At 43.0% G+C, this 13188-nt stretch overlaps 2 protein-coding genes across 5 annotated transcripts in view; one reads left to right on the plus strand and one right to left on the minus strand.

Moving 5' to 3' along the window:
* Positions 1–990: 990 nt before the first annotated feature.
* LOC115580319 (RNA guanine-N7 methyltransferase activating subunit-like) lies at positions 991–3831 on the minus strand. Its single transcript, XM_030414564.1, has 3 exons — positions 3676–3831; positions 3326–3490; positions 991–1831 (listed from the first exon to the last, which is right to left on the minus strand). Exons 2-3 carry the CDS (start codon positions 3487–3489, stop codon positions 1618–1620), a joined length of 378 nt encoding a protein of 125 aa, XP_030270424.1. The 5' UTR covers position 3490; positions 3676–3831; the 3' UTR covers positions 991–1617.
* A 57-nt stretch (positions 3832–3888) lies between these two features.
* Positions 3889–13188, plus strand: part of homer2 (homer scaffold protein 2) — a 37799-nt gene continuing 28499 nt past the window's right edge. For 2 of the 4 annotated variants that reach the window (XM_030414560.1, XM_030414561.1), the window contains exon 1: positions 4214–4805. In XM_030414560.1, the coding sequence (XP_030270420.1) occupies positions 4801–4805 (5 nt within the window). In that variant the 5' untranslated portion in view covers positions 4214–4800. Of the gene's footprint in view, positions 4042–4213; positions 4806–13188 lie in introns of those variants that run through there. The other 2 variants (XM_030414562.1, XM_030414563.1) reach the window with 2 other exon arrangements.

A 13188-nucleotide genomic window follows, 5' to 3' on the forward strand; every position in this document is an offset into this window, starting at 1 on the left:
TACTGAGGAAGTTAATATCACCATGGCTCCATCAACAAAAAGCTGATGGGACTGTTGGAGTTAATTTTGGATAATCGCCGAAAATAATCTGCGTTAAACACAAGTTTATGATACCGACATTTCTTGTTAATCTTCACATATGAACACAACTTTGTGATTTTCAAAGTGTAAATCTGTATCAGTAAACAGCTAATGTTAGGCTATAAACGGATGACATCACAGTCACATGACTTAATTTTCTTTTTATACGTTGTAGAAGAAAAATGTGTAAATCCATTAAGCCTGTGGCCACCACAGACCTGATTTCAGACATTTAATTGAAACCAATAATAAAAATAAACTCACCAACTTTGAGACGAGGGAACTGGAAAAATGCAAAGTGATTTCCAGGTTTTAAGACTCTTTACTACATCACTCTAGTACATTATGTTTGTACATTATGTCTGTTTTCGTCTGTCACGCTGCATCTTAAATAATTAAAGAAGAAAATATCAAAAATGTTTATTTAGGATGAACGTTATACATCTGAAACATGTTGGAGCTTTACACAATTGTCTCACAGACCAGAAGTTGCGACCGGATGGAGGAAATACTGTTCATGTCTCTCTGGTTCTTCACCTTTCTGACTTACAAACCCTTAAAACAAGTCAATGTCTACCTGCCACTCGTTGGCACAGGAAAGGTCTTACTGTGAACTTGAGCTGTGAGGAATTTGAAACAGAGCCATTATTCCTTCTTTGTCAGTTGAAAGATTGTTAGTGGCCTGAAGAATACGGGGTATCCAGGATTTCTTTAAAAAAAATATGACCATTTAGAGAAGTCAGAAAATATCTGCTACTATCTTACTGCTTCTAATCATCTTCAAATACCTGACTGCATGTTTTAAATTGGTGCATCCCTACAAAATGGTTAGTCTTAGTTTGCTCACCATCACAGAAATGAGGACAATACTTTTGAAATATTGAGCTACACAAAAAACATGAACACTGATTATGAAAAATACACATTTATTGACAACAGCTCAGTTCAAAAGTATCCGTGTAATAACGCTGCATTACAAAAAGATTCTCTCTGGAATCAGAGTCACTGTTTGCAATAATACTGTACTGTACGGTTCATTGTAACACCCTGGTATCAAAGCATGTGAAAGACGCGGCGGCAAAACTATCTGAGCACAAAACAACTTTGAGTTATGACGTCATAATCAGATATTGTTAAAACAAACGATAAGATAAAAAAAAGAAGTTATTTTCAGTGTTGCTGAGAGATGAGATGGAGAGATGTGATGAGACTAAGAAGGTCAGAGCAATGTGAGAAAAAAATTCAGTGCTTGTTTAAGTAAAACGGAAGTCGAACAATTTCTTCTGTCACATTACAGAAGTTATTCTGAGTATTTGCTTTGTGTTTTTTCCCATTTAGACGATAAAATTGTGTTTTCACAATGTTGAAAAAGTTCCTCCAATCATGATGATGAACAGTAAATAATATTGATCTATTGCTCAGCTTCTGAGACTGAGGCAACAGTTGCACATTTCCTCATACGGTACTGCAATCTAAGTATTAAGACTGTGAATACTATGAAGACCACTGACAACACCTGAGAGATGGAAGAAGAGATCAGTAGCGGTCATAATGTGGTCTCTGATGATGAGAGTTGTACCCCTGGTAGGAGTTGGGAGGGCCTGAATGATACCCACTTCCATGACCCGAGTGCCTGTCTCGGTCTCGGTCTCTGTCGTGCCAGTTCTGCTGCCCACGATGGTCCCCTCTCCGTCCTCGGTCTCCTCCCCAACCTCCGCCTCCACCCCACCCACGACCTCCACGACGGTCCCTACATGGAGACGGATACAAATGATCAAACAATCTTCAACAACAGACACTAGTGCATGCACGACAGCTACAGAGACTAAGTGACTTAATTAATGGCCAAGAAATCTGTTTTTTTCCCATTTACATCCCGGCGCTGAAGAGTAGGCAGCGTTTGGCAACAGCTCTCTGGATGAGAAACACTAGTTGTGGGTACTGCTATTGCCTGTAATTTCGCATTTTTGTCTCATTGCTTGTACAGTTTCCATTATTATTTCAAACACATTTAATTATTTATTCTCGAGGCGTTTTTCTTCTGTCCATGTGCTGCTGTAACACCCAGACTTCCTCCACTGGGGATCAATAAGGTTTATCTGATCTTATTTTACACGTAGCTGTGTTCAATGTGTTTCTCTAACCTCTAATCCCAATTAAGAACACTGAGATTCTCATTTACATGATGAAACTGATCATGAAATCATCATCGCATGGACATGCAACAAAATACAGAAAGAAAATCTACAAATATGATTACACATGTATGCATATTTCTCCTTATCACTGCAAACGCTATGTAATGATATTTTCAAAATAGTTCAATCTGTATCACTTAAAGGATAATGCCACCAATTTTAGAGACTGGTGAAGCTACTATCCATCTTTGTCTTGTTGTTATATTGGTTACCCGATCCAACTGGCAAATATTGGTCCATCACAGATATATTGATATCTGCATACATGTATGCATCTTCTTTATTCTGACGATCAAAGTGCAAAGAATTATGCTTGGGGTGACTTAGAATTGTTAAGTTTGAAATTTAACATTTCAGTGGTTAAATCTATATCACTTAAAGGGTAACTCCACCCATTTTAAAAACTGATGAAGCTACCATGTTTGATGTTCACATCTGAGGGCTCGGTGCAAAAAAGGTTTGTATATCAGAGTGTTTTACTCCCTGATACAGAAAGTACAGGCTGTTCAACAGTCATGCAGCTTATAAACAAACCGCCAGTTCAGTCAAACTAATGTGGATTAGATCACAAAGACAAACAGTAAAAGTACAACCTAATGTATCTGCTGTAAACTCAATGACTGAAAAGTTTCACAAAATATGGAATCAGTAAGTCTCTTGCTGCACCTCCAAATAAATAAACACACACTTTCATACTGTTTTGTTGTGTTTATATGTGGCGGACCCTGCCACCTTTCTAGCTTTTAACAGTGTTCTGGACCTAATATTCCCCTGAGAACAGTTTGTTTATTCACTCGTGAAATTTTATATTAGTGACTCATTAATATTGTTAATATTGAAATTCTGAGTTTGAGTTTCTTCTCCAAAACTACATAGTACCCTTTAACCACTTTACCTATAAATTAGCCTTTAATTCCTGCTAACTATATTACAGTTTTGCTATTTATTGTCACTATATCACATAGCTCTGTAAAACACTGAGAGTCAGTTTTAACGAAGATGAATTATGTAAACTACAGATTGTGAAGCAGCTGGTGTTACATTACCTGTCCCTGCCTCTGTGGTTTCCTCCACGACTCCTCCAGTCCTCCACGATGGGTGGGGTGTCCGGTGGCCGGCTCTTGTACTGCTGGTATTCAGGGTCCTCGGAGGTGAATCTGTGGGCGAACAGCTCCTCGAATTCCTTTTGTGTTTCTGTGGTCTCTGCCATACTGTAAAGACAAATGGAAAGCTCCAGAACCGCACGACAAAGCTGCTAACACCGCAGTTAGCTGCAGCACAAGTTGTTATTGTGCTAACTGGCGGTCTGTTTCACGACTAGCTAGCATCAGGCACAAAATGGCGTATCTTACATCCAATACAACAGTCACAATACACGCTAATAATCAATACACACCTTTATTCGACGTGAAAATACTTAAATTCCGCCGCACACTAATTCCTAATTCACCAAACGACTTAACAGAAGAAATCCTACTTCCAGTCCATCGCTGTAAATCGTCCCCCGGAACAAACGGTCGTATTTTCTAGTGGTTCCGGGAACGCGCGCACCTGAATGTGATTGACGGCCGGTCAGAAAACGGCACCAACGGTCGTTGAGAACCCATTTAAAGTGTGTTTTCTGACACCAACAGTCCAATTTAAACCCAACACATAGAGGCATGCTAGCTAAAGATGCTAATGACTGGCGCAGCTAGTCGTAGATATTCACCATAAACCGTTATTTTTGCGTAATTTACGCTGCTCGACGCCGGGTAAACATGTAAGTACGCTTGGATTTGACTGACAGTCGTGTTTTTTTTTTTATTTATATGTGTGTTGTGCTTTTTGAAAAACAACACGTTTTGTTGTCATCTCTGGTGGTTTTGGGGGTTAAAACTCCCGACTGGAACCGCAGACAGCAGCTCAGGTTTGGAAAGTGTGGGTGGCTTTCTGCCTGCCTGCCTGCCTGTCTCTCTCTCTCTCGGGCGGGCAGACAGGCAGGCAGCAGGAGTGTGAGCAGGTGGAAGCCGCTCCGTGTCGCTGCTGCCGCTGCCCTCCGACGAAACACAATCCCGTTGGGGAGGAAGAAACTCTGCGCAAGCGAGCACAAAACGCAAAACATTAACTTCAAATCACCAGCAGCGCCGATTGTTTGGAGACGCGGTTCCGAGGTGGAGACTTCTATCTAGACGTCAAACAAACAAGCGATAAGAGGAGGGGGGGAGAAAAAAACTTCCTGAATTGACCGAGACTGAGAGTCCTGACAACCCGGTGAATCGAGTTTTACGAAGAAGCGCTCTCATATTTCAGTTGTCCGTCAGCAGCGGCAGCAGCAGCAGCAGCAGTGAGGAGGAGGACTGGTTCGAGGCTGTGCGCACCGAGAATGAACTCTTTGGACCGCTAATCATCTGTGGACTTTGACTGCGCCTTTAAAAAACACAACCCATTAATTTCGCTCCCAGGCTTCAGTCAACAGAGCCTGAATTTTTGATTTGTATTTTTTTATTCAGAGAAGGAGTTGTTCCTCAAGTCAGCGGCGATGGGGTGAGTTTTTCTAAAGACACCTGCAACCGGCGCGACTGTTAAAATACCTCCGTGAACTGTACTGGTGTGGTACCTGTTAATCTGATTATCACAGGAGGGAGACCCTAATTTACTCTCTTATAGCCGGATTACAGGGCTGTGTGTATGTATGTGTGTGTGTGTGTGTGTGTGTGTGTCTGTGTGTGTGTGTGACAGAGAGAGGGGGGAGATATCCCTGATTCATGTGTCCACTTATGGATTTATTTGTATTTTTGAGCAGATTATTCCCTGCACCTCCTCCCTGATCTGTCTGCAGGGATATGGGATATGATCTGGAGGTGTCAGAGTCAACACTGCCCACTAATAAGGAGAGCTGGTACTTCTTAGGAGTGTGTGTGTGTGTGTGTGTGTGTGTTGCCCACAGAGGTGGAGGTAGTGGTGGAGCACTCCCACAGTTGTTTACAGGCTACAGAACATTATTTTGCCTCCTTAGTCTCTTTCTGTGGCGTGTGTGTTGGACTCTGTGGCTCGGTGCCATCGTTATGCAATCACAAGCCTCTCCTCACATCTACATACATTACTGAGTTTGTCTGTCTGGAGGGGAGACTCCTGGTTTTTGTTTGGCTTTGATTTGACTTAGAAAGACATTAAAAACACCGAGCTGCTGTTATTGTTGTTTCAGAGTCAATCTTTGACTAATTCAAGGGTGCAATCAATGATGATTGTCCCTGTTGATTAGTGTGTTCTCATAACGGTGAACTGAATATCTGACGGGATGTTTAGTGGCGTCATTTTGGAGCCTTTGAAACACTGACTCCTGTTTTAAAAGCATTTTCTAATAACTAATTGATTACAAAAATGAAAAGCGTGTCAACATCTGCTCCTCTTCGTGTTGATGGAAAGTCGGGTGAAGTTTTTTTTAGTCCACCAAACATTTCTGGATCTTCACAGAAAAAACAGCGCTGCAACATTTCTCCTCAACAACTTAAAGCTCCCATTATATTCCCATTTTTCAGGCTCACATTCTTATTTTAGGTGTCTACCATAAAGTATTTGTGAGCTTTCTTCAATCAGTGCAATCAAGCTCCTGCTCCCACTTCAGATGGGGTTTGTGCTGATGCTTTTCATAACAGTGACGTTCGTCTGTTTAGGAGAAAGCTTCACCGCTGCTGGACTGGACAAAAGTCTTTTTTTAACTCATTTGTCGTTTGGTCAGAAAATTATATATCAAAAAAACGTTGATTTCTTCCCAAATGTCTGAGATGACGTCCTTAAAAGTCTTGTTTTTCATCAACAACCCAAAGATATTCAGATTACGAGGAAATATTCACATGTAAGAAGCTGGAATCAGAGAATATTGATCGTTGGTGATTAACTGAAGTCATCTCAGCTCTCGATTAATTCATGTAAACTTCATGTAAAACTTGAGACAAGGTGTGAGCTTGTTACGTAAAAAGCACCGCCTCGTTTCCTGAACGGACATGTTTTTGTTTCATTTGAATGTGTAAGAAACCAGTTGAACCGTCCTGACTCCTTCTCAGGAGTTGAGTTTCCTCATCGAGCAGGTTTACGACTGAATGCAGTCAATAGAGTTGTTTCATGATGAAACCGGCCCGGCGGACCGGCAGCATTAACGCAGGACGTCACACCTTCTGTACCGACAGACATGGCAACAAGGTTTCATTTTCCAGTTCCCTGGTTTCAGTCGGTGCCAACCTGTCGTATCACCTGACGGCTGAATTCTTCTCAGGAGGTGGAAACAAAGAAAGGAAACTTCATCTGGCCGACTCTCTGTTCAGGCTCATAGACAGGATTTGTTTTGTCTGATACTAAATATTATTTTCATCGTCCATTAGTCTTTTTAAATCAAATAATTTTTAGTCTGAAGAGTGAAAAGATTGTTCAGAGTTGAAGATGATGTCTTCAGAATGACATTTTTTGTCTAACCTGCAGCTCAAAACCACCAAATATTCAATTTATTTATCAAAAAAGTTTGAACCAGCAAATGTTGACGTCTTCTGTGAAGAAGTCGCTTAAAGTTTTAGCAAATTGTTGCCAATTAATTTGAGTTACTTTACTCTGATCTGCAGTCGGCCATTTTCCCAATAAAATGAAGCTCGGTTTCAGCAGAGAGGAACTGAAACGCTAAGAGGCATTGTTTCCCCCGGTCACAGGTAACAACAGCTGGAACGACTGGAAGAACCGTGGAAACAAACAAGACAAACAAACTGAGGTGAAACGAGAGTGAACAGACGGGCGTTCACTCGATGGAGAGCGCACCAGGTGTTTTACTCTGCCACAGCACTGAGATCAGGGTTGTCGGGTCAAATTTGGATTCTTACGGTTGTTGTTAGTGTTGCTCTGGACAGTAGCCAGGCTGCTAGCTGTAGCCATGTTGCTAACGCTGCCTTTGTGACGTCAGAAGAAGAAGAAGAAGAAGAATCAGAAGAATGACGCGGGAAAATACCAGGAGGGATGGAGAGCTGAAAAGTTGCGTAAATCTGTATACAAATGTTCAGTTTCTTTTAGTAAGTAAGATGAAGAAAAGCAGAGGCTGCACTTCAAACCGATGCAGATTAAATGTCTGTCAATGGGCCAATCAGTTAATCAGCTCATCGCAAATCATTTCAGATCGAAATTTGAGTTCATGCTTGATTGTGCGCCGTGTTTCCTGCTGATTGTACGTGGTAGTGATGTAATGCTCGCCGCCCCGGGTGGCCAGTCGATAACGAGAAGTGTGCGTTTGAGGGTGGAGACTGTGGAGTGTTTGTTTTATTGTTTTCTTCTTCAGGTGTCTCTTTGTCCCCGAATCTCTTGGCTCCTAAATGCAGTTATAGATTAACTAACACACACACACACACACACACACACACCTGCAGTAATCACGTCCAGTCACAGGTCCATTTGATGATGGACTTTACACATTTTGTTATTGATCATCACACCTTTTATGACATGATTGTAAGCCCAATAAAACAAATATGTCATTCAAGATTTCTGTATTTAAAGAGAGTGAGACAGTAACAGCCAGACAGAAAGTTCCAGTTATTGTTTTTTTAAGTGCAGTTTCACAGATTAAGCCCCGCGTCTCCGGAGTTATTCCAAAATAAAGCTCTGATTGCCCGAGAGCCTCTTCTTACTGTCCAAGTGGTCACGCAGTCAGCGATGCAATCAGCATATTGCTATTTAAAATAATAATCCATGCTTGGAGCGGCCCTCACACTGGGATAGATGATAATCTCCTGGCAGACCAGAGAGTGACGGCTGGAGGCTTAACACGCATTGATTAGGCCGTGTGACATGTGACGTGGCGGTGCATCTCTTGGCTGCCGGGGAAGGAGAGTAGACCGGACTGTAATCTGAGTGTGTGTGTGTGTGAGGTGAGGGTGGTGGAGGGGTAGCACGGGAGTAGAAGCAGGTCTTACTGTTTTAGGAATTGTGGGTAAATGAAAGCGGACAGACTGACGGCGGATTGGACGTCTCCTCGCCAGATGGTTGAGGCCTAGGAGGCCATCTGCTGCCGCGCTGTGCTTCTGCGGAGACTTCCTCGCTTCCTCTTTTCTCCGAGCGCTCAGATTAAGTTGGGCTCTGCATCCTCCTGCATCCTCAGTGTGGCGGAGGAGGACCTGCTGAGGTTGCTGGTTTGAATCTGGCCCGCTGCCTTTGTTCTCTCTCGGGCTCTCTCCCCAGTTTAATGAGCTGTTCTGGCATGAAGCGCAGTTCAGTTTAGTGCATGATGCCAAAACACTGGTGGTGATAATGAAGGTCACCTTCGATGGAGGCATTAACAAACACTGATCAAATGATTCGTGGAAAGATTTAGAGTTGAATGATGTTGATATAAAATGATATTACAATATTTTTAGACTATGATGATATTTTGATATGATAGATCTCAAATATTACAATAATTTCAACGAGGGGTCGAGTGATGTGACATTTTCAGGGCCGTTTCTGATTATTAGAAACAAACTCATCATTCGTCAGTTGTCACTGTTTTCTGACAACTACATGATTAAAGGGATATTCCGGTGTAAGTTTAATCCATGGTCTAATCACCGTGAATCTGTGTTAGACTCCCTCTCCAGAGATCAAGTTAGCAGACTGCTAATTTACGGAGTTTTATCAACCTCAGAAACGACCGCACGACAACAATACACTGCAGTAAATGGATCCAAATATAAACCGCCACCAAAAAGCCACAAATAATGCTCAGAACAGCACCAAACTTCAGCAACAGTACAAATAGGGTCTCAGCACATAGTCCGGGGCATCTAACCTCCGCTAGCTTAGCTGGATTTCTACTGAAAAGCTGACTAAATTTACCTCTCTTCTGCAGCAGCTTCCTGTTGACAGGAAGTCCCGACGAGTCGATTACCGAGTGCAGTAGAGTTCCGCGGCTCATGGATGAAAATGTCTGATTATGACTCCATGGAAAAGCAATCAAAGTTCATATGTGTCTTACCTGCCAGTTTATAACAGTTATTATCGAGAGCGGACAGGGAAAAGAACGGAATTGAGCATTTCTAACCGCACTCGGTAATCGTCGCGTCGGGACTTCCCCGACCCGGAAGCTGATGGAGGAGAGTTGAACTCTGTTTTTAGCTTCACAATAGAAATCCAGCTAAGCTAGCGGAGGTTAGATGCCCCGGACTATGTGCTGAGACCCTATTTGTACTGTTGCTGAAGTTTGGTGCTGTTCTGAGCATTATTTGTGGCTTTTTGGTGGCGGTTTATATTTGGATCCATTTACTGCAGTGTATTGTTGTCGTGCGGTCGTTTCTGAGGATGATAAAACTCCGTAAATTAGCAGTCTGCTAACTTGATCTCTCGAGAGGGAGTCTAACACAGTTTCACGGTGATTTAGATCATGGATTAAACTTACACCGGAATATCCCTTTAACTGAGTAAATCATCAATAGATCAGTAAACAGAGGTAACTGAGAACAAATACTTTAAACAGTTAGATGTTAGTGTCTCATATCTGCAGAGAGTTTCTGATTTTCTCTCTTTGTTGCTGCTCGGGACGCTTTACCAACCCAACATGTGTCTATTTGACGTCCTGGGAATGAGACTCAACAATCAACTGTCTTTGTGGTGCGTTCAGGAACAGCTGGGACAAATCCTACTGATTCTACCTTTTTAACTTTAATAGTCTTAAAGTCATATTAATATGATGTGAGCTTCAGTTAGCTTTGACCACCAGTGGAATACAATTATCCTTCAAAGGTTAAATGTGTTAATTTTTCCTGCACAGCATTTCAGTCCTTCAGTATTTGTCCCAGTCAGCAGGGATCTTCGAGTCGTTAATGTCTGCAGGCAAACCCGCCCTTTCTATGACCTTCTGACATCATTAGTAGAGCAGCGTGTTTACTGCGATAAAAGCCCAGGTGGTGTTATAGTGATGATCCCACAGAGCTTTCCTCTCCTGCCTACTTTGCTCATTCACTCAGACAAAACGCCGCTCTCACTAATAAGGCCGCTCTGCTCTCCAGCAGGCCTTTCAGGTGAAAATGACTGAGAGCCTCGACTCAGTTCATCCGACGTACGAACAGGATTACACCGGCTAATGAGAATTCAAGTTATTACATCCATTCTATGTTCACAAATGGGTGGTCGCCACGCATTTGTTTCTAATTATCCATTTTCATATTGGCAGAGCCGACAGATCTGTGCTCCCTGTGACCCAGATATGAGCTCCTCATTTCCCCTCTCCGACAGATTTGGGAGAAGATGTTCTTTTTGTTACTCGGTGCCACAGAAAAGTCACTTAGCGTATTGTTGTTAGTGCCGGCAGAGAAAGTGAAGAAGGATACGTGTCGGTGTTCCTCCCCCTGCTGCACTTTACGTATCTGACAAGTGACTAATGCAGCTTTTGTCACTACAGTTCTTTGAACTGACAGAAATGCAATTTCCGTGTTTCGTCAGAGCACTTAGGCTCAAAGACGGGATTTTCTACATATTCTGCTAACGAGCTCGAGTCGAGGATGTGTCCTGGTGATCGTCCTGCTGTCGTCCCCGTCTCATCGGGACAACTTGACCGTCCTGAATTCGACACAGCAGCTCTTGAAGTGGTGCATTGACGTAATGTGTTCACTGCACATCAGCATCCTGAAAAGACCTCTCCTGCTCCTGAAGTCGTCTTTTTTGCTCGCTGTGTGTGTGTGTTTTCCTCAGGTCACTGACAATAACGTAGTGCATCTCCCTGTAAATGTCTGCTCAGGTTTTGTGTTTTTGCCCTCTGGAGGATTCCAAGAGGGACATGACGAAATATTTCTCCACAGGCCGGTGACCTTATGAAGTCCCACCGGCGAGAGAGAGATGTTGTCTCGCTAATGAAGCGATCTTATTACAGCGCCACAGCCTCGCTCGCATCATTGTGCCCAAGGGTCTTCACCCAGCAGGACCCGGAAGAACAGTTGGCGCTGTTTAGTCGTTCTCGGCCCATTTCACACTCCAAACATGGTGTAAACCCAGACATTATGTGTGTGTGTGTGTGTTGATGCTATCTCTCTGCTGACCCATTTAGAGGGAGTCGACACCCCTGGAACAATGCTGCCAGTGAAACGGAGACTTGGCAGGATATAACCAGTGTTGAACTTCTGCCAGATGTGTTACCTGCGCAGCCCCCAGTCACTGTGACTGATCTACACTCGTGTCCTTGTGTGCGCCGCCTCATGTGTGCTGTGTGAAGTCACGTTATGTTCGCTCTCCGCTGGAACGTGAAGAATGTTGCAGCGCTCGTATCTGAAACTGCTGATGGCCGTCAAACGCGGCTACAAAGCCTGTTCCAGTTTTGGCGTTTTAACTGTTTGACCTCAGACTTCCCTGATCACACAATCAGCGTCCAAACCGCTGACATGCGTCACTTTCTTCAGGCGGTGGAGGCGGATGACTGTGATTGACGAGTAAATCTTTGTTTGGGGAATGAGCCCGGAGTGGACTGTCAAACTCAGGAATCCGGACGAGGCTGTTCTCCCACATACCTGAATTCTTCAGGTGTAGCAGAACGAACATGACCGCAACCACCATCCAAACACTTATTTAAGAAATATAAGCTGCCTGCTGATATTCCCACTTCTCTCAGGACACTGTGTCATCCTGCGTCATCTTAAACTGTCGTCCTTAAGCGGCAGGATTATCCAACACAAACTCCCCTTAAAGCTCCGGAGAACGCTGTGTTTAGGTAAACCTCGGGCAGCGATGAAGCTCACATTTCACAGGATTTAAGAGAATAAGAGGCAGGTAGGCTGAGTCGTGCATCCCTCAGAACATTGCTGCTCCTCCGAGGTAATGTAGTGCATTTATTCACCTGCACACGTTTCCTCCTCAGAACTGAAATCAAAGCTGCTGGGAAAATGTGTGCATTCATTAGTTTTATGCAACAGCGGGGAACTTAACTATTTCTATCAATGGTTTATTTGACAGTGCTGACATTTTTTTTTAAATCAAAAGTTGTATCTGTCCATGACGCCTCTGCTAGACTCAGATTTCTGTCATTTACATTTTCAAATTCTTCTTCAAAAAGAAGCATTTATAGAAGTATTTTGCTTTTTGCAGGTCAGACGAGTTCAAGTAACATTCAGCAGAAATAAAGACTCGAGTGTTCAACATTAAACGAGAGAGGGGAATTCATTTTGTTAGAGATAGAAGTCTAAAGCCTGACTCAACCATCTTCTTAAGTAAATGAATCAGTGATCTTTGGCAGCGTTTATAAATGAGATCAACCCTCCCGGAGTGTTTTGCCCTCGTGTCGTGCCCTCGCCTGAAAACACCAACTCTAATTTGACTGGTGATGAAAGCAAACTCTGACAGCTTTGCCAATTTAATAGCGTAAATTTAAAGTATTAGGAGCCCAAATCTGATGACCAGGCAGGAAAAACAATCATATTATGTTGTGTGATCGGAAAGAAACGGTGGATGATGAGTGTCCTCTCAGTCCCCATCTCCATCAGAGTGGACGAACCTGACGCACACAGCGACCTCCCTGAACGTCCAGGGTTTGTTTTTCTGTCAATGAAACACTTTATTTTGGTTTTATAACGTCTCCTCCTAAAAATAAAAACCCACGAGGTCGTGCCAGACTAACCAGCTGGAGTGGCTGCTGTCATTGAAGCAGAAGAGGGAGATTCTGAAGTTCATGGACATTTTTCCAAGACTACAGCTGACATTGTAGTTTGTGATGGAAAAAAAAAATACGTATATCACATCAGAAACAAATGCAAAATATCTTGACATGTGTCTCAGAGTTCTGGGCCTCGCTGTGGATTAATTTAGCGTAAAGGAAACTTATATTTATAGACGCGACGCCGAGCTTTCCCAGCACTCAGGTACCCGCTGCCATCGTGTTCCTTCGCTCTTAATTTATTCACAACACGAGTGCTGCATCATCAGGATGGATGGG

The sequence above is a fragment of the Sparus aurata genome, chromosome 4 (genome assembly GCF_900880675.1).
Source record: "Sparus aurata chromosome 4, fSpaAur1.1, whole genome shotgun sequence".
NCBI classification, from domain to species: domain Eukaryota; kingdom Metazoa; phylum Chordata; class Actinopteri; order Spariformes; family Sparidae; genus Sparus; species Sparus aurata.

Excerpts from the sequence above, each read along its gene's own strand:
- LOC115580319 (XM_030414564.1), bottom strand. The coding sequence starts at position 3,489 with ATGGCAGAGACCACAGAAACACAAAAGGAATTCGAGGAGCTGTTCGCC. Across the intron at positions 1,832-3,325 it reads AACCACAGAGGCAGGGACAG|GGACCGTCGTGGAGGTCGTG; the intron begins GTAATGTAACAC and ends GTCTCCATGTAG.